This window comes from Lepeophtheirus salmonis, chromosome 14 (assembly GCF_016086655.4).
Source record: "Lepeophtheirus salmonis chromosome 14, UVic_Lsal_1.4, whole genome shotgun sequence".
In the NCBI taxonomy this organism is placed as follows: Eukaryota; Metazoa; Arthropoda; class Copepoda; order Siphonostomatoida; family Caligidae; genus Lepeophtheirus; species Lepeophtheirus salmonis.
The window spans coordinates 9584039-9611889 of NC_052144.2; the positions used below are offsets into that span (position 1 = coordinate 9584039).

The following is a 27851-nucleotide window of genomic DNA, read 5'->3' on the forward strand; positions in this document are numbered from 1 at the left end:
GTGACTCATTTTTCTGCATAAATAAAAAATCTTAATCATTAACATATATTTTTTTTGACTTCTTTTCATCAGTTTACCTGTAATCTTTATGCACCAAAATGGCTAAATTATTTGAGTAAATTTTTCTATTTCTTGACACAATCTACTATTTAAATTGTTTTTTGTTTTTTTTTTAATCTCCACGACGATTCTAAGACGTTGTGAAATGTATATTTTTAACTTTGGAAATTTAGTTTCAATGTATTTTTAATCATCTGAGCATTAGGTTCTGTGGTATACTTATGTATTCATATCTCACTTAAAATATATTTACTTTAAGTTGGTACTCTTTTAATATGTTGTTACATATTTCTTTTAATAAAATATCAGGTTTTCCTTAAATATCTTCCTATTGCCAGCTTTTGTGTAATATTTGAGGTACCTAAATTGAAAAATAATACCACTAGTTCTAGAACGTCGTTATGTAAATGTTATAACTCAACCTAGAAGAAAATGGGCCAAAATAAGTTGGTAGTTAGCCAACTCTAGTCCTATTACAGAATTATTATTCCAATATCGTTAAAAAATGACAACAGCCTAACAAGAACTAATTTCACTTTAACCAATGAACGTTCAATACACTCATTAGGGGGAAAAGGGGCAGCAACAATAGGCAACAAAATACACTGTGTATTTTTTGAATTTGTAAAGGAACGTCTTGCTAAATATGTATTCTTTTGGCTATTTTGGGCAAGGATGTAAGTCAAAACAGACCAAAATATAACATTTTATGTGAAAATAAAAAAATATTCAGTCCATCGTCTCACATCTGGGAAAATTATTTATATAAATGTTTTGATCATCAGTATAGCAAAAGATTATAACAAGATTTTGAGATGTTTTACTGAAATATGTAAGTATCTTTACCTTGAAAATTTATTATAAAAATAATATACATATATATACGATGCAAATTTTTTTAAGCATGATGATATTAAGTGATGCATTAATTTTGTTTAACTATTTTATAATACCCTTAGTTTTTAAGAGCAATATAACAACTAGAATAAGTTTTTTCTTTGGAAAAATAATAAATTTTGAGCATTTGGAACTAATAAATATAATTAGACAAAGTAGATTCCGCTTTACACCAAGGATGGCTTTTATTTAATGTTGGTTATCTCAAACTTTTGGAGGCATGAGTTGTTTCGTCTTTTAAGGCAGTGTTTAAAAAACTTTTATTTTTATTTTTTCACAATCATACAGCTTTTGAGCACCGGTTCCTCATCCTTCCATATTGTAAAAAGATGAACTTTCAACTTTTTTATTAATGTTACAAGGAAGTTTTGATAAATTTGTAGGGTTATGTTAATATTTTTCATATAGTTCTGTAAAAGAGAATTTTTTTTACACTTTCCCCATCTTTAGAAAGGATTTGCTCACAGTTTGAGAAGCACTTATTCTTAAGTGTAGGTATATGCAAAAAAAATGAATTTTGGGCCTTAAATCTGTGAGTAAGAGGTAAGCATCATAGTATGATTATTAAAAGGATAACAAGGCACTACCTCGCTAACTCAAAACTTTACAGTGAAAATGATTGTCAGCTGTGGATGTTTCCGTTTAAGTTATCCTGGCTAGTGTTGTAAATGTCGATTCGTTGAATTAAAATGAGCTCTTGTTTAGCGGTGTATAATTCCTAACAATTGATTTTCTATTTCATTATTGACAAGAATGAGCTTACTACTTATGAATTTTGGGCCTTTTATCGATTTACTTTTCGACAGAAAAATTGCGTGATATAATAAAGGTAAGAATGTGATCGGGAAAAAATTGGGAAAGGGTAAAAAGAGGAAGGCAAATTCAAAACTTTTGTCATAAATTATGAAGTGAATCCAAGATTCAAGTATGAAATAAAACACAATAGATCATTTTTTTAGTAACAATTATAATATAGTTTCTTATTAAGACAAAAAAAAGAAGGTGTTACAAAGCAGTTTAAAGTAGTATATCCAGTCACTTGATACAGGGGAAAAGCCTTGATTGATAATATGACTTGTATGGGTTTCTTTTTAAAGTAATAGGTAGCAAATGATCATGTTAAAAAAATAATAAAGAAGTATCAAATCTATTATTATTATACATAGTTTGTATGTAAATATATTTATATGAAAAAAAAAACATCCTTTCATAAATCAATATTCTTCCTAAAGACAATGATTATAAGAGCCTGTTTTTTTTGTTGTTTTCTTTTAAATTAAATACATCATAATTTGCTGAGGATTTTTTTATTGTGTGTTCTTTGTTTTTGTGTTTGGTTTTAATATATATTTTTGACAGTGAGTTACAAGTTAAACAATTAGTTTGATTCTTTATCATAATATAAAAAAATAATTTATATGGACTACTTTTCGTTGTAAATGAGATATCGGGGAGAAGGGAGGAAGAAGAAGATGGACTGTGATTTCAAGTAACACAAAACAGAAATACAGATACATGGGTAATGGAAGTCATTATTAGTAAGTTGATGTCAAAAAAAATAAATTAGTAGTTAATAATATGGAGGAAGAGTAAAGGGGAAACGAATATATCAGGATCCACACTCCTCTTGTATTATTCGTGCGTAAAACATAATTAAATGTCCAGAGAGAACTCTGTTCAGTGTTTCGGTATTCTTCGATGATAGTTGCTGTTGGATGGATTGTTGTTCCTGCTGTTATCTGACAATTTAGATACGAATGGGGATCCTGAATTATTAAAAGATATTATTTAGTTATTATAAAGAGGTTGAGAGATACGAAAGGGGAGAGAGAAAGAAAGAATGTGTTGAAGCTTGGAATTGAGGAGTAAAGGAAGAAGCGTTCTAATAGCTTCCTAAAAGCTCAAATATCAGTTTAAAAAATGTTAAAATAGTATTACCTAAATCCTAAGTTCATGTATTACATATGATATTAATTAGATTCTTACCAGGTACGTTATGGTCGTTAAACGTTATGCAAACTATATGATCCTCAAGCTCCTCGGGGAGGAAGCTTACGTTGAAATGGGCATCTCCTAGAGGCTCAACATGAGTCTTTAGACTATAGCCAGCCTCATAATTGTCTCGAAAATTCTTTCGAGACTGAACAAAGATTTCCAAATTTCCATCACCTGCTTCACTTGCGTCGACTAAGAAATATAAATACAAGGTCTTGTGTTATATATTTAATTATAAGAAGAAATAATTAAGATGCTGTTTGGGTCTTTTTTTTTTCTTTTTCTTTTTTTGAGCACCGATCCATTGGGGGGAGGTGCGGAAAGTTTTTTTTATAAACTTTTTATTCTTTGTTTGAGTTAGAGATTTGAAGTTATTTTTTTAGTTTTTTCATGCAAAAAATTGTTAATAATATTTTTCAATATTCTTTGTATGTGTTTGTTTTAATGGAAAAATGTCAATTTTTAGGTATGTTGATTAAAAAGAAACATTAGTAGTAAAAATTATGGAAAATTAGCCATTTCTGATTTGAGGGGCTTGAAGAATCGGTCACCTACTCATTTGCAAGAACAAAAGAAGGAAATATAAATTATAATGTAGAGATTGTTCAATTGAGGGAAGGGGTGGGGGGGATAACTAAGGATTCTTTTTCTTTTTACCAGCAAAGGTAACTGTTTTCCCAGGATTAGTTTTAGGAATTTCTGATACATCAACAGAGGAAACATCATAGGCTTTAGAGTAGAATGGAGTTCCTCCAACGGCAATTTCATTATATTCTACGAGGATAAGATGTATGCCTACTTCTTGAGGAACAAACTCTGCTGTGAATCCATTTTTCACACTTCCTGTCACTTTGACAGGAATGTCATCCGAGGGTCCTGTAAATAAGTCAAAATTAAATTAAATCCCCGCATATTGTACAAGTCAACAAAAGATCTTTTATAAAAGTTTTTTTTTTAACGCTTTAAATGAATTTTTTTGGCTTAAAACGCATGATTTTTTTTGATTTTTTTAAAAGGTAGTTTTTTTGTCTTAAATTCCATTTACTCAAGATTTGATGACTCCACATGAAATATAAATCTATATTTAAAACTAAAAAACAATCTTCATGTGCATTTCCGGGTCTTTTTTGTACTAAAAAATTGTCTCAATCCTATAAAAATACTTTAGAAATTCAAATAAAAAAATGTCAAAAATTTAATTTGATACAAAAAAACTCATTACAGAATCGTGATTAATACTCTAGTTGTACTAACTAGTGTTATATGCCAAACTTAAGTAAATTTATACAAAAGTTAAATTTTGTAGTATTGTGTTATCTATTATTGTTTTGTAATATGGATCAACTCAAACCTTGAACAGACACAGCTAGTTCAGCATCATCTCCATCTGCGACATGAATTGTAAACTGAGAGGGATCTCCTATGGGAACCATGGATAAATGATCCAAAGTTACAGAGACGCGGGAGAAGCCACTGTCATTAACTTCATAATTGAGAAGTTCATTCACATCCGTGATTCGACTCAAAAATGGAGATCCTGGGCATCAAGTAATTTATAATTTTATTTAAATCTACATATATCAGTATTTGATTTTACCTGGGACTTGCTCATCATTAAAAGTCACTTCAATTTCATGAGTTATTGACTGTGTTGGAGTGAAAGTAACTAAACATTTACCCCCCTCCAAAAGTTGAACAGAGTTTGATACTTCACCGTCATTAATTGAAATTTCTAATTGCCCATCTCCAGCTTTGGAAGCATCAACTATAAAATTAGAAGGTGTAAGGTGTAATAATTAGATAAACTAACAGAGTCATGATTACCCCAAAAGGTACTAAGACTCCCTTTGACTCCATCAGTAATATCTGTGACTTTGATAAGAGAGGAATCGTAAGCTTTTGCTAAAAACGGACTTTGAGGTACAGTTAATCCAGATACCGTTACATCCACTGCATAAGTTCCAACTTCAACTGTTGTAAATTCAATACGAAATACACCATTTCCCTCATCCACGATTTTACAAGGGATATTAGGACGGCGTTCTGGACTGATGATATTGACCTCAACTTCATCTTTTTTATGGCCTGGAGCTTTAAGAATGAAAGAAGCAGGCTTTCCTGCCTTAAAATTTTTAATAACTTCATCATCGAAACTACATTTTTCTGCCATTCCTCTGTAACTATTCAGCCGGGGAGATTGATTTGAAGTTGTGGTGGATTGCTGAGCTTTCTCAGGATTTTTGTCATCTTTAGTAAGGGAAGAGGATGATGTTGTCGTAGTGTAAGTCTTTTCCCCATTTCTAGTTGCTGAAACACATGTAAATACAAATAAATATACAATCTTTAAGAACTGGCTAAACAAAAATAAAATTGTCAAACTCATACTTGAATAGGAATAATTTGAAGTGGAGTAGCTCTGTGTTTTTGATGATTTGGTTTCAATGATGGATGAAACATCTATTTTTGGGGGGGTTGATTTTCGTGGGATACGTGATAGAGGAGTACTATTAGTTGTTGCTGTTTTAGACTTTTTACTGTCCATATCTTTTATTGTGGCTGAGCTCTTGATATTACCATCAGTGGAATTGACTTTTGAGAGAGTAAGAGACACCTCTTTTGGACTATTGAGAAGAGCGGAAATTTCCACATTTCCATCAGAGTCAATGTTTTTATTTTTAATCATTTTGGAAATGGTCGTTGAGTACATCGTGGGAGAGGGCTTTGCATTTTCCGTTACACTACTACTCGAGTATTGATGTTGAGTCGTTCTCATGGACTTAGTGACGGAAGAAACGTTATTGTTGTGGTTATTTGTGTTATTCGTGTTGGAGTGTGACTCATGATTTTCTGTAACGTAGCTGGATTTATGGGGACTTGTGGCTTTCGTGGTGGAGGAATAAATGTCTTCCGTTTTTATTGGCACTGATTTAGTCATAGTCAATAAGCTCGGTGTCATGAGTGAGGAGTATTCTCCAAATTCCTTCTTCTCTGTTTTGAGAGAGTTTTCTTTTTTGTTGAGGATGTTCTTATAATACTCATTGCTATGACCATTGACTATTTCGTTACTTTTGTATGTGTTTGTGGAAGAAGGTATTTCAGGTGTTGTTCGAGTCTCTCTTGTTGTCGTAGTGTCCAATAGATTATTGATGTCATTGATACTGTAGTTCTTGTTTGTGAGTGACTTTGTGACAGTAGATATGGTGTTGGAGACTGTGCTACTCTTGTTGTTAATGTGATTAGAGACGGATTCATTTCGAGTTGTTGAACTTTTTGAATCCGAATTGCGCACTGGAGACAAAGAGGCGCGGAGGGGAACATAGCTAGACAGAGTAGAAAGATTATGATCAGGACCCTTTGCAGACTTTGCAGAAAGAGCAGAATCATGTGCTTTAGCAGTATTTGTAGAATCATATACTTTAGTAGAATTTACAGAATGTGTAGTATCATATACTTTAGTAGACTTTGTAGAAAGTGTAGAATCATATACTTTAGTAGACTTTGCAGAAAGTGTAGAATCATATAATTTAGAAGAATTTGCAGACAGTGTAGAGTCATATACTTTCAACTTGTTAAAATCAGAGGAGGATAGACGTGAGGAAGGCTCTTCAATGTGATGTTGCTTGTTCACAGTGGCATAGTGATTTACTCCATTGGTGACAGAGGACGAATTGTAGTTGTTTGTCGATGTTGTTGTTGATTTACCCGTGACGAGACTGGGACTTGTGAGCTTAGCGTTGCTATCCTTTACTTCCACAAACCAAGTAGAGTGAGGAATCTTTTCTCCATTGAATGTTATGTCCATACGGTGACGTCCCATATCATGTGGTATGAAAGAGGCGTGGTATTTGGAATTTGACTTTTTGGAAACATGGCTGCTCACTCGACCCCCATTCACGACGAGCTCCAAATTTCCATAACCGGCACCAGTTCCATCAACTAAAACGTATAAATAAATATGAGGATATCCGAGTAAACAATATATGTAATATAAGCATAATAATAAATTAATCTGAGCAAAAGGGATTTGTGAAGTGGAGGGAGATCAGATAAATATATTAAAAATGTGGGAAAGGGTAATTTATTTATCTCAAGTGGCCTTATATATGTATGCATTCGGGGTAAAATATCCATATGTACACACACATATATATTTATTTAATCCAATGCAGTTCTCACTCGGATTTTTTTAAATAATTAAATGCATATATTTATTAATGTATTTGACTATCTTTTAATGACAGTATTTTATTTTATTCTTTAATTTTTGTCTTTATATTATGAAAATAAAATCATTTAATTAATAGCTATACGAGAAAAAAATAAAAGTTGTGAATATCAAAGATCGGAATGAAGCAGATAATTTGTTTGGTTATTTAACCTTTTTTTTAAATAAAACAACTTATACAACACGTGTCTTTATTATTTTGGGATTCAACTTTTCTTTTATTGAAAAAGTGACGACAAAAATAGAATTTAATTTCAAATAAAAAAAGTATAATCATATTTCTTTGTGTTCTGGTCATATATTTTGTCCTTTTTCTCAGTTTCTAACCAAATATGTAAGGGAATATACATATATATATATATAAGTATATTTAAGACAAGTCCTAGAACTAACTCATATGAAATAAGTAAAGGTATAGAACATCTGTTTCACAAAAGTGAGAAGGAAGAAAAAGTCTAAAATTTCCTTTATACTTACTTCAAACATATTTGATATTACATCGGAAGATATACATTATAAATAAAATTTAATTATATCTGACATGCCAACATAAAATCAGGCTGGAATTGTTATTATGAAAATCGATTAGTAAGCTGAAATCTGGATTAAGTTTTTTTCTTTAAATTATATTATAAAGTTTTTTTTATTAGTATGGTGTAAGCCGTAGGTTTTAACTACTTAATTACATGTGAGAAAAAAGCATTATATAATGTTTAACAAAGAAATAGATTGCATTTGATTCAAAAAACATAAATAATTATAATTGATATAATAATGCTTCTGTTTTGACACGTCACATATATGATATCTACAGTATTTATGAATTAACGTATGTCTGTTTTTGTATTTTTATGTTTACACGTCAGAAACGGTATATTATTCAAATTCTTACTCTCAAATTCCACGGGTGATCCCACATAGCCTGGAGGAATATCCTTGATATTAATTTTAGAGGCGTCATAGGTATAGAAATGCGGAGTGCAGTTTAATTTGTTACCACAAATTATGACCACTATTTCGTGCTTTCCAACTTTTGCTATTGAATAAAAAAATAATAAAGTAGTAATTATCACATTTTTATAGGAAGACAACTTTAATTTTGACCGAATATTAAAGATTAGTACAACATTGGGCACTCGGACACATTTAGAAATAAACAAGAAAACAGTTGCACATAAAAAAAACATTCATTTGATTAAATATTCTATATAAAAACATATCTATTATTACTTTTCTCATATCAGACATTTTTAAATCGATGTTTATTTTTTATTTATTAAAATTTAAAAAATCCTGAATTATTTCATCCCACCTAACAGTCTCCCCACGTTAGTAAATAGATACTTACTTGTGGTGAAGTCGCATGTAAAACTACGATTTTCGTTGAGCCGGATATTGGTATAACATTTCCTATCATCCGGATCTGTAAAAATATTTAAAAACATATAGATATATCGAAATTAAGCGTCTACGGATGCATTGGAATAGGTTATCAGAATCATCCCACTGATTTCACCAATACCAATGTATACTTATTTATAAAAATTATTAAGCAAACAAAATTTATTTTTTAAATTGTACTGTTTGAAATGGTCAACCCAAAAATAAGGTGAGTATCATAGTTTAAGCTTAATTAAGTTTAAACCGAGGATGTTCATTCTGTAGGGGCACCAAATTAAATTACTTTCTCCTATATTTTGATGTTAACATACCAAAATTTTGGTCATGATATCATGATAGTTAGTGTAAGCCGTAAAATACAGAAATCACATTTAAAACTTTTACCTCACCCAAGCTTAGCCTTTAGAGACTTTTTATTAAAAACCCAAATTTTGTCGTGAAAGAACCATATAGACAATAATCAACGATTGATTAATAGCATGGCATCATTTCAAAGATTGTGAGGCTTAAGAAATTCACCATCTCAACATTGTCTCGTACATAGCCGATTACAACATGGACACTCTACCTTTTTAGTGATTGTGGAATAAATATTACTTGTTGATTTTTTGTAACTGTCGGCAAACACTTCTGATTATCCGCCAATACAACAAACAACGTCTAATCTGCACATATGAGGCTGTCTCAAGAACTTAAATTTGTTGTTAAATACCGTCTGTACAATGTACATCCTTTCTTTTTCATTAAAAAAAAAATTGTTTTTCATTGTTTGCCTGTTTTAGTTAGCTGAAATGAGCCATTAAGATCAAAATATCGCTACATAAACAAATATATTCTCTTTATTTAACTTTTTAAAAAAGACAATATTGATTAAATGATTTATATAAATTTATTGCACTAGAAAGAAGAAGTATCTCAAAGAAGAAACGACTTCCTTATAATATTTTAGGTAGGATATGTTTAATATAATACCTACATTATTATTATATCGGTTACACGCTTCATGCTTTTTGGACAATTTTCCCAAGTTGAGAAACTCTATTCATATAAACTCATATGTAAATATAGGATTGTAAGTTACAAGCATGTACTGTTCATAAAAAAAACTCAATAAATTAATATTGTAACCATGAAAATTATGAGAATGTTAGAGAAGAGAGCAGCTTAACTGTCATGACGTTTCATTAAATTAGCTTAGAGCAGCTGTGAAATAAAGGAAATAATACTAGAGTGTTTTTTTATTCTTTAAAACTATTAATTATCATTATTATTTAATTCTTGGGGAGGGAACAAAAAAGAACAAAGTAATCACTTGATCAAAAATGAGGCTTACATGTAACGCTGCTTTCAGATAATTTAATGTAAGATCATGACGGAAAATCTACTCTCTTCCTAAAATTGTCTTGGTTGCCATGTCATTTTTTGGTGTCTTTTATTTTTATATACCGGCAAGTAATATTTTATACAGCTCTGGAGATGAATTTCTGAGTTTTCATCCTCAATTACTCTTACTGCTGCAAAAAAAATCTATGTCAATAATGAGCACATACGCGCATAATTATACTTTATGCGTAAATGTTATCTCATGAAGAATAAAAAAAATATCCTTGAGAATTTATTTTTTTTAAAACACCATTTAGGTGTATAGAGTTTTAAAAAATATGACATTAGACGAGCACTTGAGTTTTTTGTAGCTGTAAGCTCAAAAGTATTTTTTATTTCCCAAATCTATGACCATTATTGTTTTATTCATGAAGATATATCATCAGGACATAAAGTAATCACTTTTACGTCAAAAACGGAAAGTAACAATGAGGATTTGTTAAGATGTGGGTATAAAAGAAAGTCTTTATTGAATTCAGAGTAGAATTGAGGATCGATATCGAAGTCATTCCTGCCTATGTCATTGATAGATATACAGTAAAACTTTGTTTTTATTTCCTATGTCTCATAGCTGCCCCCAGCTAATATAATGAAACGTTATGACAGCTGATCTGTTCTTCTATAAAACATTCTTCAAATTATCGGGGTGACGATGTTCGTTTTCGTTTTTTTAAGCCTACTGGTATATCATAAATTTTTCAAATATACTGTACTACCAACATATTTTTATTAGGTTTAAAATATGCTCTTAATTTTAAAATTTTTATAAATCAAACCTCTAATTTCAACGGATATATCTCCTCTTTTGATGTTTTTGTCATCATCTACAAGAAGAGGACAGTCAAATTCAATTTTTCTCTTCACAGGAATTAAATCCATTCCATCATCTGTTCTATGCTCTGAATCGAAGAGAGCAGTGGTTTGATGTTTTTTCTCAGATTTGAAATCTTTGACACTCTGAAAAAATGAAAGTAAACTTAGAAAATATGTCAATCTATTGTAGAATTCAATTAGTAGTTAATTAATTAATTTAAATACTCTGTATGAAAGTTTCTATGCTAAAGCTATAATGTCAGGAGTAGTTTCCCCTTCCTATAAATTCCACGAATGATAGAACTACCTAAGAATATAAGGTAACATTCCCTCAAATTAGACGGACGCAATTTCGAGGGACATAGTCGAACATATTCTGTTATATAAATAATGAATATATATAAAGTTTGAGTCATATTGAACATTGTTTAAACATCCTTTAGAGTTGTAAATTTCGGAATTTTAATTAAAAATAAAATTGTTACATAAAAATAGTCAATATGAGTCAAAATTGAGCATTTTATAGTCAATTAATAAATGGATATCCCGTGTTGCTCGGGCCAAGGAAGAAGCAAAAAATCACTTAGACAATGGTTTAAATAATTGAAAAAATGGAAAATTAAGCAGAAAAAAACAACTCAGAAATGTGTTGTTATTTATTTGTGCAAAAAGTATTTTTTTTGTGGCATTTTTTCTTAAAAACTTGAAAATTGATGTTTGATGAAAAAGAAAAGAGACAAAAAATGAATAAAATTATTGAGAAAAGGACAGCTATTTCATTTGAAAATCAATTTTTATCTGTCAAATTTATATGCAAACAAATTTTCAGACAAATTTTTACATGCTTGAGTTTATTTACGAATTCAATATTTAATTGGTAGTTCCTTTTTTTGCACTTGTAAAAACGAAATTGTAATTTCCACAAATATACATTTTTTTTACTGCACATTGTACTGTTAAAATTGTACACAAGAAGGGAATTTTTGGTGGTTCAATGATAGTTGTTGACTTCACCAAAGCTTTTGATTCTATTATACACAGTCATATTTTGAAAGCAATTGAAAGACTTTTTCCAAAGGAATATTTTACAATTCACCCGTATGCCAGTTGCCTGTCTGAAATTATTAGAGAGTTTATCACACTGAATGTTCAAAGACTACAGAGAAACTTATCACTCTTTATTTGTTATTTGAACTCCATTCGAAAAGTCGTCATGCTAAAAATTGAGTATTTGAACATACTATTTCAAATTTGACTGCAGAAAAATTAACTATTGCAGAGCCCATCAAAGTTGAAAATCTTAAAAAAATAATGATTGCAGCTGATACAAGATATTCATCATTTTTAATTAGGATTCCTAATACTCTTTTAACTTCATGTATCTATGCTGAAGATTTAATAAGATATTACACCTCTTTTTCAGATAGAAGTGTAATGTTCCTGCATCGATTGTTTTGCAAATGTAGAAAGTTTCATAATGAATGTATTTGTCATATTTAGTTTATTGCTGTTCGTTTTTAAATTTTATTTTTTCTAATAGTTTTTAGTTGCTTAATTAATTTAGCTCTTAATCAGTTTAAAAGCCCTGCTTTTAAAGTCATTTTTTTCAATTATTTGAAAGAAGTATAGATTTATTTTAGTCTAATAATTTAATTATACATATGTCCTAGTTGTTTTGATGGGGATAACTATTTTTCTAGAGGCTTAATTATAAACTAAAATGTTTTTATTAATATATATATATATATTATATCTCTAGAATGAATTAAGTTAACAAAAAAAAATTCCAAACTTAAGTTTATTTACGAATTTAATATTTGATTGGAAGTTCATTTTTTGCTATTGAAAAAAACACAATGGCAATTTACACAGATTTTGTTTTCTGAAATAACTTTTTTTTGGGATAATGTAAAAATATAAAATTATTAATTTTTAAATCCATAGATATTTTTTGACCCAAATAGGACACATTTTTTTTAAATAAAATATTTTGATCACCAGTAGAAAGCAAAAGATTAAAATTTCAGTTATAGTATAATTACCCTTTGAATATTCACAAATGGTATATTATGAAAGGCAATTTAATTTACTTACTCCATATATCAGTGGTTGTGTAACAAATCAAATCGCTGAATAAGTCCTCGATTTTACACATATATGGAAAAGTTGTGGACAGACCCACGTAAATTTCGGTTTGTACTAACATTAAAATAGTAGGGGTAAAAAATTCATTGTCTCTTACTTTGTCTCGTTTTAGTAACCCCAGTTTTGTAATTTTCAAGATAAGGGATATAAAGGAATTTCGTGTGTTGATTAATCCCTGTTTTCTTATGGGTAACATACAGTTAAATATAACAGTGACTTAATATGCAATATGGGGACTCAGAGCCAGGAAAATTAACTATTATTGAGTGGTATGTTGAATTTAAATGAAGCCGTACAAGCATGGATGATGCTGAACGCTCTTGTCACTCAAATCCGGAAGTTGTTTTGGAAAACAAGAAAAGTACACCAATAGTGGTCACCTTGAAGTATCAGAAGGTAGAATTATTACTATTTAACAAGAACATTTGGGAATGCACATGTTGATTTCGAAGTGGGCAACGTTTTTGATCAGACCAAACAAAAACAACAAGAGCGCCTCTATGGAGCTGTTTAAAATGGATTTGTTGTGTCATTATGTGACAATGAATGAGACATTGATTCAATATTACAAGTCTGAATCACGAAGATTGTTGGCTGAGGGAACATTCGATGGAAATATATGCTTACGAAACTTGCCTCACTAAATATACTTTAACCTATATGTAAACTAACCGTCAGAATACAATAGAACTTTGAGACGTACTGATCGAAGACTATTACTAACTAGAAATTAAGTGGTTTTGTTGTTCATAATGCTGATATATTAGTGACACACTAAGGCTTTATTGAGTTTTGTAGTGTAGTGTTGTGCGTGTCATTATTTATTCGGTCCATTCCAGCTCAGTCTTAGGACTGGTACTATCAGTACATGGGGTTGTTAGTCCTTCGGACTCTCAGTACTAGAACTGATTAAATAAGAAGAAAGAAAATTGATTGACTTCATTAAGGACTGAATTTTATAAGTTTTAGGACTCAGGTATAGGGCTGAAATGGACAGGACTTAAGTCATAAATAAGGACCGGCACAACCCTAGTCATATGTGTATAATTCTTCTATTTTTATTTTATTTTGAAGTAATTAATTAATTTTGTAAATATGTTTGGTTACCTAAAGAACCTGTCATTTTCATTAATTATAATAATACAACAATTGTTTAATTGCATTATATATTAAAAATGCAAATATTGATCAAAATAATTGTATGTGCATACCTTGCTTTTATCTCTTCTTACTCTAGGTGGAGCAAGAGGCGCTGCCTGAATCGGTATTTCCTTCTCAGTGAAATAATTCTTCCGTTCTTCCAATCGCTGTTCCTCAAATGTTTTATACCTAATAACATATTTAATTACTACCAAATCTATATCATATGTAAGTCAATATTACCTAGAGACGCGTTTATCCGCACGGAAAAGTTCAGAAGAAGGCTTTGACTTTTCTTTCAAGTCCTTACCAATTTTAAGGGAAAACGGCGACCCTTTTACCTCCATGCCATGTAAATATACGTAGACCTTATGCTTTCCACGAGCCTGTGGTGTGAACGTCACGCGATATATTCTATGAGCAATTTCTTCAACATAGAACGTACGACGAATGGATTCGTTCTCAAATGCAACATCTATGCCTACTTCTCCCCATCCTGTTTTAGAAGCATCAACTGTGAATGTAAAGGGATCTCCTGGACGCGCCGTACGTGCAGCTGCTTGATCTGGGATCTAAAACAACATTTACAACATAATCACATATTCATTTTTATAATTAAGAAGTATTATGCTCTTTACGTACATGAATAGCTCTTGGATTAAACACCATACACTTAAATGGAGAGTTTTCAATATCCTCGTTATTATAAGTCACATGAATTTTCCACTCTCCCGCTTCGTCAGGTTGAAATGAAGCATAGAATGTTCCATTGTCTTCCGTGACTGGGCAACCTAGGGGTCTTTTGGTTGGGCTGTACGCTGTTACCTATGGAATAAAAGAATAGAGTTCAAAATTAAATAAGGATCGTATACAATCAGTTCAACTCTTATTTTGTATCATTAACCCAAAAATTTCAAAATGGTTGATCTGTAATGTCCAATAGGCCTTTACATTTTTTTTTCTGCATAAATTATTCCTCATTTATCAGAACTTTATTTCAGGACATCATAAAAATACTAATGACGTCAAGTAGTAAGATCAATAATTTTATACTGAACGTCTTTATAAAACTTGAGAGCCCTACATTTGTTGTACATATTAAGCGATGTGTTATTTATGTTATTTGAATGAAATCAAAGGGAAGTGCTTAAGAATTGAAGTTATACCCAAACACATCAATTATTTACTTTTCATCTATTAATAAAAATATTCATGTTAAAATTGTACATAATATTTACTCAGTCAACAAAGGTATGAATGTAAATGAAATATAATGTAGGGCAAAAATAAATACAAAGTGACATATATATATTGTACGTTTTTCAAAGCCTAAATTATACAATTACTTATAAACATTTCTCAAATTAGTTTGTTCCGCTGATTTTTGTAGGCTTATAGCTTTTTCCATGATCCAATTGGAGTAAAGCTGTCGATACAAACCCGACAACGACAACGGATAGTGGTTTGGATGGTAGCACAAATGGCTCAATAGAAAGCTTCATCATTTTACAATAAGCAATGTGCCCAAAAACCATAACTTGACCAATAAAATTACAGTTGGATAATTTTAAATATAAGTCACTACACCTGTTGTAGATTTGATCCATTTTAAATATATTTTTGTTCCTATCTTTTTAAAAAGTAAACGGTTGACTTAGATTATGTAACTCGTTTCTGCATAAGATTAATGTATACATTTGCCCATGGACTCATACATGCAACCTCAAACCAAGCTCTTTGGGGGGTCGTAAAATGTTTGTCCTCTCAACTACAAGGATTCTTCTCATTAACAACGTTGGATATTTTTTGATGGCCGTTGGACTGTGCAAGGTTTAATCTTGAAAGAATGACAACTACTTCATACTCCTCCATCTTCCTCTTCGCTTTTTAATCAGCTGGAATGTCCATATATTTCCTATTCAGACAGTCGGCAACCTTCCAATTTGACCATGGAGCTACGATCAAATCAACTATATGTTGTCTTCAAAATGTATCCATTGACATTTTTGTTTCAATTATAACTCGTGATATATCATTTGAAACCTGAGAGCCTAAGAAATTCAGTGGTACCTACAGTTTTTAAATTTTCGTTAACAAGCGTTTAATTTAAACTTTAAAAAAGCACAATTATATGTTTTACATTGTGCATTTGTATAGTGTTTCAACAGTTTTACAACCTTTGTATTTTTCAATTTAAATCATTAGTATTTTTTAAGCTTTATGTATTTGAATTAATTCAACCAAATATATGTATATTTTAACCTATTACGTGGTAAAAATCATTCCATTCATATTAGACGTAATTAAAATTTGTCACTTTTATAAATATACACAGATCAATACTGAGAAAATTTTATCATCTACTCTCTGGGCCTCATTCATGTGAAAAGCAAATATGTATTACGTAAACCTTAATAAGAAATATGTTTTTGGTATTTTTGTAATTTTTGTTACCTCTAGCAACTCGGGTCTTGCTGCATGATGTGGATTAATAAGAACTTCAACTGTAGACTCAACAGCACAAGGTTCAATGCCTGAAAAGGAAAGATCATGGATTAATGAGAAATTTGTACTTAGATTAAAATACATGGCAAGTTAACATAAAAAAATAATGAATTAGAATCTAGAAAACGGGAAATGTCTAAAAATTAATTGTACCATATGTGCTATGTGTGTAGAATACAGATTAACATTTTCTAAAGATACTTTGGGGAATTATGGCCTGTATATTGACATATTTTCAGAATATTGTGAGATACCCAAAAATGTTAACCATTGTTTAAAATCTTCATTTGATGTATTACACTTAATTCCCCCTCCCCCAAATGTCAGTCCTAATTGATTGTGCCTAATCTACCCTTAAAACCAATCCTACTGGTTCTTAGGACTATCAGTCGTTGAGACGAGAACTTAACTATAGGTTCTTGTGAACAAACCATAACTGTAGGTATTTGGGAATGACCCTTGGAATTTTTCCAGCAAATGTCGATGTTTTATCTAGCCATATATGATATATTGCATATATCGCCGGTCCATTGAAATCTGAATACTTACTAGTTCAATAATTAATAAAGGTGGTGTGATTATAACTAATTCATATTTCCATATATTAAAGCAGAAAAAATAAGTTACAATACAAAATAAATCTGAGCTCTCTGGTTTACGTAAAAATCAAGAAAATGACACTTGAACGTGATTGTCAAATTTCCATTCGAAAAATCCAAGCAGTTTGGCGTCTCACGGACCACTGTCTACGGCGTCAGCAAATTTGAAACGTTTGAGAGAAAGAAGGACTTTGTCAAAAAGTTCAAACTGGACTTGGAGGAGTTAAAGAAAACAGCCCAGGCCGAACCCCCATGTTCATGCAAGAAATATCAGGGTTTCGCACCAGGCTTTCCAGAGATCGATAAAAAAGTGGCTTAAAATAGCTTTGTGAGGGTGGAGAGGCCACTTTTGTCACCAGCAATGAAAGAAACCTTCTCCCACGATGCGAGACTCTTTTAAGTTCTTCTTATCTCTTTTTGACACTTTTGGCCCCCTATATCCCTGATGCCAACCCCCTTGACTACACCTTTGAGTGCATGTCCATAAGAAAGCCTTCAGTGTCCGTCATCAAACCGTCAAGAACCTCAAAGCCACTGTCATCCAACACTGGGACGCCATGACAGAGAACTACATCCGCAGCGGGTGCCAGAACTTCTGCTGCTACCTGGAAGTAATTGTTACTGCTAAGAATGCCTACATTAATGACTTAGAAAGCTCAGACACTCATCTATGTATTATATTAATTTTGAAAAAGTTATGTATTTAATTATTAAATTATATGTTAATGAATTTTAAAATTCAAACTTTTAAGAGTTTAATAGACCACTCGGTATTTTGCAAAGAAAAATATTCCTTACTTTTAACATAATACATTATAAAACGAACATATTATACTTTTACTTAGTTATATAATCTAAGTATTCTTTAAGGTGTAAAAAAAAATCAATTATTTTTTTCATGATGGTTGGACTATACCATATTTTATTCACATGTTCGACAATTACCCTTCCACAATCTGGTACATCTTTGACATCAAAATTACCGGGATGAAATGATGAAATCCACGAAAACTTAATTGGATGTAATAGTATTCAAACGATAATGACTATTCATATTTTCATCTTCCTGACTTGCGTTTTCCCCTTTAAGGAAGAAAAAATGTATAGCATTATGTATTTTCTCTTAGCTGGTGTCCATCTTTGACTCCACTGAAAACAATAATGAGTCCCACAATCACAAATTGTTTAAAAAGTTTTTTTTTAAGAACGAACCCTTATATTTCGAAAATCATCTAGTGTAAACTGATTGCATACATACAACGCGAGATACACATTATTAAAGCCATTTTTTCGAAAAATAGGGGATTTTGTTAAACTATATGGGCTTTCAAATTAAATCAAACAATTTCTAATTTTTTCAGTGGAACGATAAATTTGTACTACATTAATTGTAATTTCCGAATAATAATAACCAAATAATAATTAGTGGGAGATTACAAATGTAATCCAGAGTTAATTTAAAAAAAATCTATGAAATATGACTTACCTACACATTTCTTTTGCATAGAGGAAATAGTTATGAATCCCACTTAGTATATACATATCTAGAGGCTAATTTCCATATTACAAAAAAACAACAACATATGCTATAAAAGTGAGTAAATATCCAATATCTACACTTTTACACAACATAAGGTATTGAGTCATGGTCCTATTAGGATTAATCTGTCATCTGTAGAGTGATACATTTGAAAAGTAAATACGTACCTACATATGATGTATAATGATAGGACGTCCATGCTTTTATTTTTGTGTTTCATTCAGAAAAACCTATCATAAATCGTTTTCACCTGTACATTTCTATGACTTGTATGTAGATATCTAATATAGTATTAGACCTGTATAAAAAACATTTTTCTATCTTTCCCTTATTTTTTACATGCTTTCTGATGTCAAGAAATGTGGGGTTGCCCCCAAATTTTTACCATATTATATAATAATTTTTATAAGTCAGTTTTTTGTGTTATCAAATACGAAATCTAAAATGATGGAAGAGATTAATCTGAAATTTAGCACCTAGACGTAAAAAATAACCATGCATCTTTTTCAGTCAACCTTGCCCCAAAAATTGAAACAGAAACAAGGGATGAAATTCGGCTCATATAAAGCCAAATAAGTCAATCCCACCAACTGATATTGATCTCTTAAGTACTCCAAGACTTTCATTAGTCCTATTAATATTAAACCCTAGACAGTATTTTATTCGATATGTATATAATATTGCTTCATAATATTTTATTAAATGCGTAGCCATACATTTTAATTTGTGATAGCCACAATTAAGTCATAGAAATAATTAGATGGACAATATAATATATTATATTTTAGGTGTCAAGAGTTTTGGCGTTGTTAGACTTAAATATAATATTATATATATATATATACGACCAGGGATCAGCAAGTAATTGTATTTCTGTTCTTGTGAAAACAGAGCATATAATTTATGACTTTGTCTATTTACCAAAATGAATAAACTATGAAATAGCCATGACGTAACAAGTCTATATCACATTGATGACGTGGTCTTTTTTCTGTTATAAACATTAAATACTATTGATTGGAAGATTAATTGGAATCAGAGAATAGGGTGTGTTTTTTTTATTAACATCGGCAAAATAATGTTAAAAATCTAAAAAAAAATTAACTTTCTGTGAATAAATATTTACTTTTGAAATGAAAATTATATAATATTGTGGACGCTCCTGATAAAAAATGGTATTTTTAATTATTATTTAAAATATTAAAGTATCTGAATCGGGATTTTTTATAGGAATTGTCCATCAATATTATACTTACAGTGCTTTTGGTATAATTTGGATTTATATATGTTTTCCGTTGGTAATTCTTTAGAAATAAAGATAGTCAATGATATTTGTGAAAAATAATGAGTTTTTTACAATTGGTAACAAAAAATTGAGGAAAACTCATCTTTGATGATGTTTCTAGTTAGACATTTTATAAATGTTATAACAATATCTATCCGACCCTTATTTTTCTCTTATTTACTATTGTAATCATAATATACAAATTGACACATACGGGAAAAGAAAAATGTCGTCAATATTCCAAATATCTAGAATTTCATCAGGGACGTCTGCAGAACTTAATTTTTTTTTAAAAGGGCTGGGTTTGTAGGTTTTTTGCCGAAAAAAAAGTCAAAAAAAAAAAAAAAAATTTATTAGAAAAATTTAATTTCAAAAAATTTAAAAAATCTATAGCTATTCTCAGAACATTAAAATTTTTGGGGAAAAAAATCAAAATTCACAGTTAATGACAAAAAAATTAAATTTTGTAGAAAAAAAAAATCAAAAAGTTAAATTTTTAATATTGTAATTTTTGGAAAAAAAATTAAAAAAAAAAATTTGAAAAATTAAAGTGAATATCAAATATTAAATTTTTTGAAAAAAACAACTCAATATTAAATTTTCTGGTAGAAAACAAAAATTCTTTCATTTTGAGTAGGGCTACAGGCCCTCCAGCCCACCTCTTGCAGACGGCCCTTTTCAAGGTACTATCTAAGTATGTAACCTACAAAATAAGATTTAGAATATGATTATTATATTCATATTTCAAACAAATGGTTTTATTGTTTGGTTGGTTGCTATTTCTTCTTCTTTTCCGATATGCATAACATTTCATAAGATTCTATTTTTAGAACATAAAAAGGTAGAGACCATGTTTTGTGTTATCGTGTTTCTTTATATATGTAAAAGATGTTATGTGAGGTATGAATTTTATTCATTAACTAAGAAAGCAAATTCTTATTTAAGGTAAGGCAAGCTGGAAACGATAATGAATAGAAAACGTATGTAAAATTTACATATAGTATATCCAATATGCATATACATAAAAGTTAAGCATATGGATACATAGGACTTGCTAGGTATTTGACTAAGATGCAAATTAATATGCAAAAAAAAAAAAAAATGAATAATGATATGATTGGTTGAGTGCTTCTGGAGAAGTGATGTAATATTATCATTTCGTTCCTTATAAATAAATAAAATGTCATATTATGATATACCGTCTGGTAATTGCAATCTAAAAACTTATTAATTTAATGTGATATGAAGTTTTATTCTTCGAAAATAATTCATCTATCGAAATATTAGAGCATAAATAATTAGTTAAAAAACAAATCAAACTGGAGCTCTCAATTTGCGCCCTCCAAGCAGTTGGGGGTATCCGAGACATCCGTCTACGCCTTCATCAAGTGTGAAACGTTGAAGAAGAAGGGTTCTATCAAAAAGGCCCTATTGGAGGCAGAGGAGTTAAAGAAAACAGACTAGGTCAATCCCCTCAATTTCATGAGGGCTGAAGCAAGAGATCTCGGGAATTTTACCAGACCGTCCAGAATGCTATTAAAAAAGTAGATGGAAAGAGCCACTTTTGACTCCAGCAATGAAAGTAACCCATCTCCTCCGTTGCAGGACTCTTTTGGATGAGTCTCTTAAGTTCTTTTGAACTCTTTTTTTCTTTTTTTCTCCTTTGCCCACCACACCCTCCATACTGTCCTAATGCCAACCCCTTCGATTAGTCCTTTTGATAATGTTAAGAGGGTTTTTAAGCATTTTTCTTTTAAATTTGGTGCAGCCTGATCCACACTCAATTTTGGGAACAATTATAATTATCTTACTTTTGTGTAGACGCACTACATATGTATTTTGTATGTATGATTCGTCAAGAGCATTACAAAGCCAAACTATATTTTGCGGGATGTTTAATATATTCAAGACTCTTAGCTATAACGTAGAAACTTTATTTGACTGATGAGGCTTATAATAGCCCATATATGGCCCCTTTCAATCCTAAAAACTGTCAATTTATCAATATTTTATTGTGACAATCAATCTTGCCTTCTTAAAGTGCACTCTTGCTGAGCCTCCAAAGGGTTAATAAGTATAATTTCTTGATATAAATAGACTTACCTTATTTATTAACGTTGTATGTAGGAACCATTTGTTTCACTTCTTTAATTTGAAAAAAATATTTTGTTCATTAAGTCTCCTTAAAGTATGTTATGTGTATGCAGAGTATATATGCCTATGCCTTGTTTTTTTTTCTTTAAAAAGTCATTAAATAAAAGTAATGACAATAACAAGAACAATAAATGAGATATATAGACTAAATTGACTCAATAAGTGGAAATCTATTTATTCGGCAGAGAGTGAGTGAGACTCTACCACAGATGTTTATTAATCTGATAAATATAGATAGAGAGAATAAACAGCCGATAAACATTTCTATAGAGACTGTTTATTATACAAAATAGCCATTAGAGCGCCCTCCATACAAGCAAAACCTGACAGGATATCAAATTTTAAAATATTATGAGGAAGTCGTATTTCTGTCAAACATTCAAATTCTGTGGCTTCTTTTTCTTGTGATATACATTGTGCATAAGCAAGTTGTACCCCGCCCATTAAAGTTCCATCAAACTATTACTACTTGAAATCGAGGTTGGGTTATTAAATGGAAATTATTCCTAAACTTATTAGCTTTCATACATTGTATTATTGATTCCGAATCGTCAACAAACAACGACATTAGAGGCAAAAGTGCAACGGATTACAAATATCATCTGTGTCAATTACCAATCACCTGTAAAGAAGGTCCCATACGTCGTGAAATGCTCTGTTGAAATTGACCTTAAGGTCAAAAGGCTCATGAACAGCGATGAGAGCCTCTCTAGGAAACGGGAGACACAATAAGATTGTCATTGAAGACTTCTTGACCGGTGTGACCATTGAAATTGAAGCATGCCCAATCACCAGCAAGACGGGGTTGATCAAGGACCTTAACGTCAGTGATGAGACTATCAGGAATGTAGTTAGTAAAATGAAGGCCTATTTTTATATCTATAAATGGCGTAACTTAAACATGGTGCAAGGAAAATATTACTAATTTCTTGCCTCCAAACTTGTGGCCCCCTCAACACCAGACTGATCGGCACTAGACTATGGAATATGGGGCTTCGTGGAGAGAAAGGCCTTCAAAGTCTCTCACAGTAATGTTGATTCTCTGAATGCCTCCGTTGGGAAGGAGCGGTCTCAAATATTAATGACCATGTCATCAAGGTATGCAAGGTCTTCAAGCCAAACTGGAGGACATTATATCTGCCCTAAGAGGGTATTTTGAGAAATAATTGTTGATATTATAATGTATAATTATAATTAAAAAAATACACGCCATACTATATACATATTGTTCTTGATGAAGTTGATTTAAATGTTACAATCAAAAACGGTACATACACACAATGTATACATTTATTTAATCTTGGTTTTTTTGCAACTAATAATGCTTTTAGTCATAATTATTGTTTAAAATCCTATTGAGCTTTTTTGTGATACTAACATTCAAATTGTTGTAGTAATGAATAGGTGGATATGTTAACAACATAGAGAGTGCTTCAAATATTCATATGTTCGATATTTTCGGAGGCCGTTACCTTTATTGTGTCAGGCAACCTTTCATACGAAAAAAAAAATCCGAAAAAGGCTCAAAATCAGTTGTTAGTTAGCCAATTATGGGTAAATCTTCCCAACTATGCAATGTTTATTCAATATTTTTGAGAAATAATCACAACTTAACAAGAGCTATTTCTTATTCGACCAATCAACGTAAAGAACCCTGATTACGAAAAAAGAAGCAAATACCTCGACAGTTGACAAGGAAATAAAGTGTATATGTGTTAGGGGGGTAACTCAGTGCACCATATTTTACTTTATGGGACTCTTCAGTTCTGATAGATTCTGAATGATTTTAAACAAGATCTGGTGTGATTGATGTGTAAATAAAATATATATTATCATTGTTTTGGTCAACTAACTTTCGAATTCAAAAAATTCCCCTTGTTATTCCTTAGCGTAAGCACTCTTTGTATTTTATTTATATGGCATACCCATATAAAATGATGAGAATCCAATGTAGAATGGGCATGTAAAAAAAAAAGATAACATCAATATGGTATCCCTGACAATTTGAAGATTTTTTGGAGGAGAGAAATAATAATGCTCATAATATTTCACTAGACAATCTACAATCAGATGTTACAATTGAGAAAGGAGAATAGAATATTTATTAGAATTACTCTATTATCAATCCCCAATTTTACTTTGAGTCCAACAAGGACTTAAAATTATAACTCTGCAACAAATACGAATATCTAAGCAGGTTTTGAATATTATTGAATCTATTGACGAAAGGATGTTCACTTCTCAGGAATTAAATAATAATAACATCTGCTAAGGAAAATAAAATTCGTTCTTCAGATTACCAATTTAAAAAAAGTGACCCTGCTAAAAAAAATACACCAGATTTTCATCACTGCTCATATAAGTAAGAGAAACTGGAATAGTTTCAACAAACCCTTTTCCACGAGCATCAATAAAGCATACAAAAAATTTACATAGGAAGTGTTTAGTATAATGAGTTGGAATCTGAAAACTGTTGCAATCCACTTGAGACTACTTTTTTTGAGTATATGTTGGTAACCTACAAGATATAAGTGTTTAATTATTTATCCCTATTTTAAAAGTTCAAAACAATTAGCGAGCAAGAAGAAATTAATTATGATAGTGATAGTGATGAGGATATGGAAAATGCCCAAATCTGCGTGAGCATACATATAAAAATGAAAGTTTATGTTTCTAAGATACTATTGGACAAAATATAATTGGTCTTTTAGTTATTTATCTTTATTGCAAAAAATTCAAACGTATTTGTGATTAAGGAGCACTATACATTATTTTGTGATCTTTTCAGAAGATATGTTGCTTATCAAAGCTGCCAACATATACTTTTCTTCTTGATATACACCAAGGATGAGCAACTGGTGGCTGGAGCTGCACAAGGTCCTTGTCCTCACTCAATGTGGCCCGCAAATAGATCAGTAATATTTTTTTTAAATGGTCATGTGGCCCTCCCATGATAGTGCTGAAAAAAATTTGGCCCTCTGTATCATAGAAGTTATCCATCTCTGATTTACACTCACGAGGATTTAGACAATTTTCTCATTACTAATAATGACAATTATTATAAAAAAGCAGAAATTTTTGTCCCAAAATATATATATAGTATATAGTCCCATTTTTGTCCCAAATTTATATATAGTATATAGTCCCATTTTTGTCCCAAAATATATATATAGTATATAGTCCCATTTTTGTCCCAAAATATATATATAGTATATAGTCCCATTTTTGTCCCAAAATATATATATAGTCCCATTTTTGTGTAAATATTATTGATGTTTAGAAAAAACTATTTTCTTAATTGGATATTAAATTAACTGACTTTAACATTAAGGTCTTTCATACCATTAAAATTCAAAAAAATATTTAAATTTTAAATTAAAATAACTGTCAATCCTCCCAAAAAAATGTCCTTTGTGGACGCGTTTGGATTTGAAAATCTGTGGAATCTGCCATTATAATATAAAATCGTTATTGTTATCCAGTGGCCCAATTTAGTTCATATTTAGCCTTACAAGATTCCTATCACATGTCAGATATAACATATGAATTCTTTTTTGTTTTCTTATTTTATTTAGATGAATAAATTATCAGTTACAATGATTGAAAAAATTCCGTCCATGTTTAATATATCATAAAAAGTAGGATTTTACTTCAAAATGATAAATACTTATAATATAATTACTCGTTTAGCATAAACAAACACTTTAAGTATATTTGATTATATTATATTTCACACTTTGAATGAAAAAAACGAGATTTGAGTAGTGAAAATGAAGAAACAAATCAAGATATTTACGCGTAATATGCAGTTTTCCAAAGATTACATTTATTTTTAGGACTAAAATACTACTAATACAAGGCAAATTTGAGCAATGGTATGCTTATATTGTTGATAGATAATCTTTTTGTCTTACAATACTGCACATAAGAAAATCCCGTAGCTCGAGCAACTCAATAATTTTAAAGGAATAACATAAAAAAGTCATTATTGTCGGTATTTTACAGATTTTCAAAATGAAAACTCATCCAGTTTGAAAATTAATGTAATTTCTTGTTAGATTGAATAAAATAACCTTGTATACCAAGTTGCAAACTTTTGTACTTAGGACACAGTCTAATGTGTATAGTAACGCTCTCTATAAATATAACTAAGTAATTCACAAAGTATCACGATACAAAAAAACTCTGAAGTAACTTTTATCTTGAGTAAACGTTCCTACGTATATAAAATATATCAATGATGAATTCTTGATTACTTTGCTATTTTAAAAAATCTATAAAAATACCTAAGTGTTAACTTTTGTTTCATGCCATTAATAAGGCATAAACTACTAATATAGAAACTTTATATTAAGAGGAAAAATTGTTTACACAAACAAAAGGATTTATTCGATCAGAAACAGTCAAAGAAAGAAAGAACAAAAACAAGAAAAAAAGCTTTTTGGATACAGCATAAACTTTTTTTAAAATACCTCTCGAAAAACTAATAAAACACTTTTTTATTCATTCAACTCTACCATTCACAAGCTCATCATAAAAATTAAAATAATAATCCTCATCATTTGCATTTATAAAAAATATATCAATAATAATCTGTTCAAGATTTATTTGGCATCTTTTTGAGTGTGCTTACCAGCACTCAAAATGTACTACTAATCATACCTCTACAGGGATGTCCGGATAAAGTAAGAAAAAATTTAAAGGCTTATAACGAACGGCCTAGATGGGTTAGAATTTAAATCTTTTAATTATGTGAAAGCTACATTAAATGTCATGAAATGATTGTACTGAGATTGGCCTTTCTCGGTAACCTTACCACACGACACCGGAAGCTTTGACAGGCCAGGGCAATCTTGTGTAGATACAGCATTGCTATTGTACTTCTTCAATGCCTCTGCAAACGAATTATACTTGGCAAATGGCTCATGTTTGACCCTCCGCCAGAGACAAAAATCGCATGGTTTCAGGCAGGCTATGAGCAGGCCAAAAATTCAGACTCCAAAAGTGAGGAAATTTGGTGGCTAAGACATCCAACACTTTTTTAGCCTTATGGGCCAGTGCACTGTCTTGTTGGAAGGTGTAAATTTTTTTACCTTGGGCTACTCTATCCATTGAAGAAGGTGGGGGGGGATGACGTCCTCCTCACTGGAGATGACATCCAGAATCATGGTCTCAACTGGTTTCTTCGTCTTCACATTAGTGAGAACGAAGAAGGGTCTCAACAGATCCATCTGGGGTTCCTGCGGTTGAATGAGCGGTCATCTGTGAAAATTTTATCCACTGAAAAAAATATGGTGTGCTCTATCTTTCGCAAAACAATTTTGTAGCTGTTCGGAACTAAATGATTTTTATCAAACCACCAACAGAAATCGAGATATAAGCGATTGAAATTGTTACCAATTTATTTGGACCACCTTCTACCAGCCAAGCCTTAAGGATGTATCTGGATCAAACGCTAAAGCCGTTAGATAGAACAATATTTCATAAATGAAATCATCAAAGCTCGATATTTTTCATAAGAATAATAAATACATTAATTAGCCCTAAAAAAAAAAATTACAAACTATTTTCATGAATGAAATATACTTAAAGTTTTACTAAAATAGTCGAATTAATAAACTGAGATATTTTTCTACAGTATAAGTGAGAATTGTTAACCGCGCTATAAAATGTAGAAAGTTTTTTCTAGAATAGATAATAAGGACCAAC

General features: G+C 30.7%; 1 protein-coding gene across 2 annotated transcripts in view; it reads right to left on the bottom strand.

Annotated features, from left to right (window-relative positions):
- Positions 1–2248: 2248 nt before the first annotated feature.
- The window catches only part of LOC121129622 (uncharacterized), a 78720-nt gene continuing 53117 nt past the window's right edge, over positions 2249–27851 (bottom strand). For both annotated transcript variants that reach the window (XM_040725346.2, XM_040725347.2), the window contains 14 exons: positions 16514–16593; positions 14702–14884; positions 14303–14631; positions 14131–14248; positions 10738–10918; positions 8526–8600; positions 8070–8213; positions 5338–6888; positions 4777–5259; positions 4550–4717; positions 4304–4489; positions 3610–3828; positions 2944–3144; positions 2249–2723 (listed from right to left, as the gene is read on the bottom strand). In XM_040725346.2, coding sequence (XP_040581280.1) covers positions 2635–2723; positions 2944–3144; positions 3610–3828; positions 4304–4489; positions 4550–4717; positions 4777–5259; positions 5338–6888; positions 8070–8213; positions 8526–8600; positions 10738–10918; positions 14131–14248; positions 14303–14631; positions 14702–14884; positions 16514–16593 — 4007 coding nt within the window. In that variant the 3' untranslated portion in view covers positions 2249–2634. The remainder of the gene's footprint in view (positions 2724–2943; positions 3145–3609; positions 3829–4303; positions 4490–4549; positions 4718–4776; positions 5260–5337; positions 6889–8069; positions 8214–8525; positions 8601–10737; positions 10919–14130; positions 14249–14302; positions 14632–14701; positions 14885–16513; positions 16594–27851) is intronic.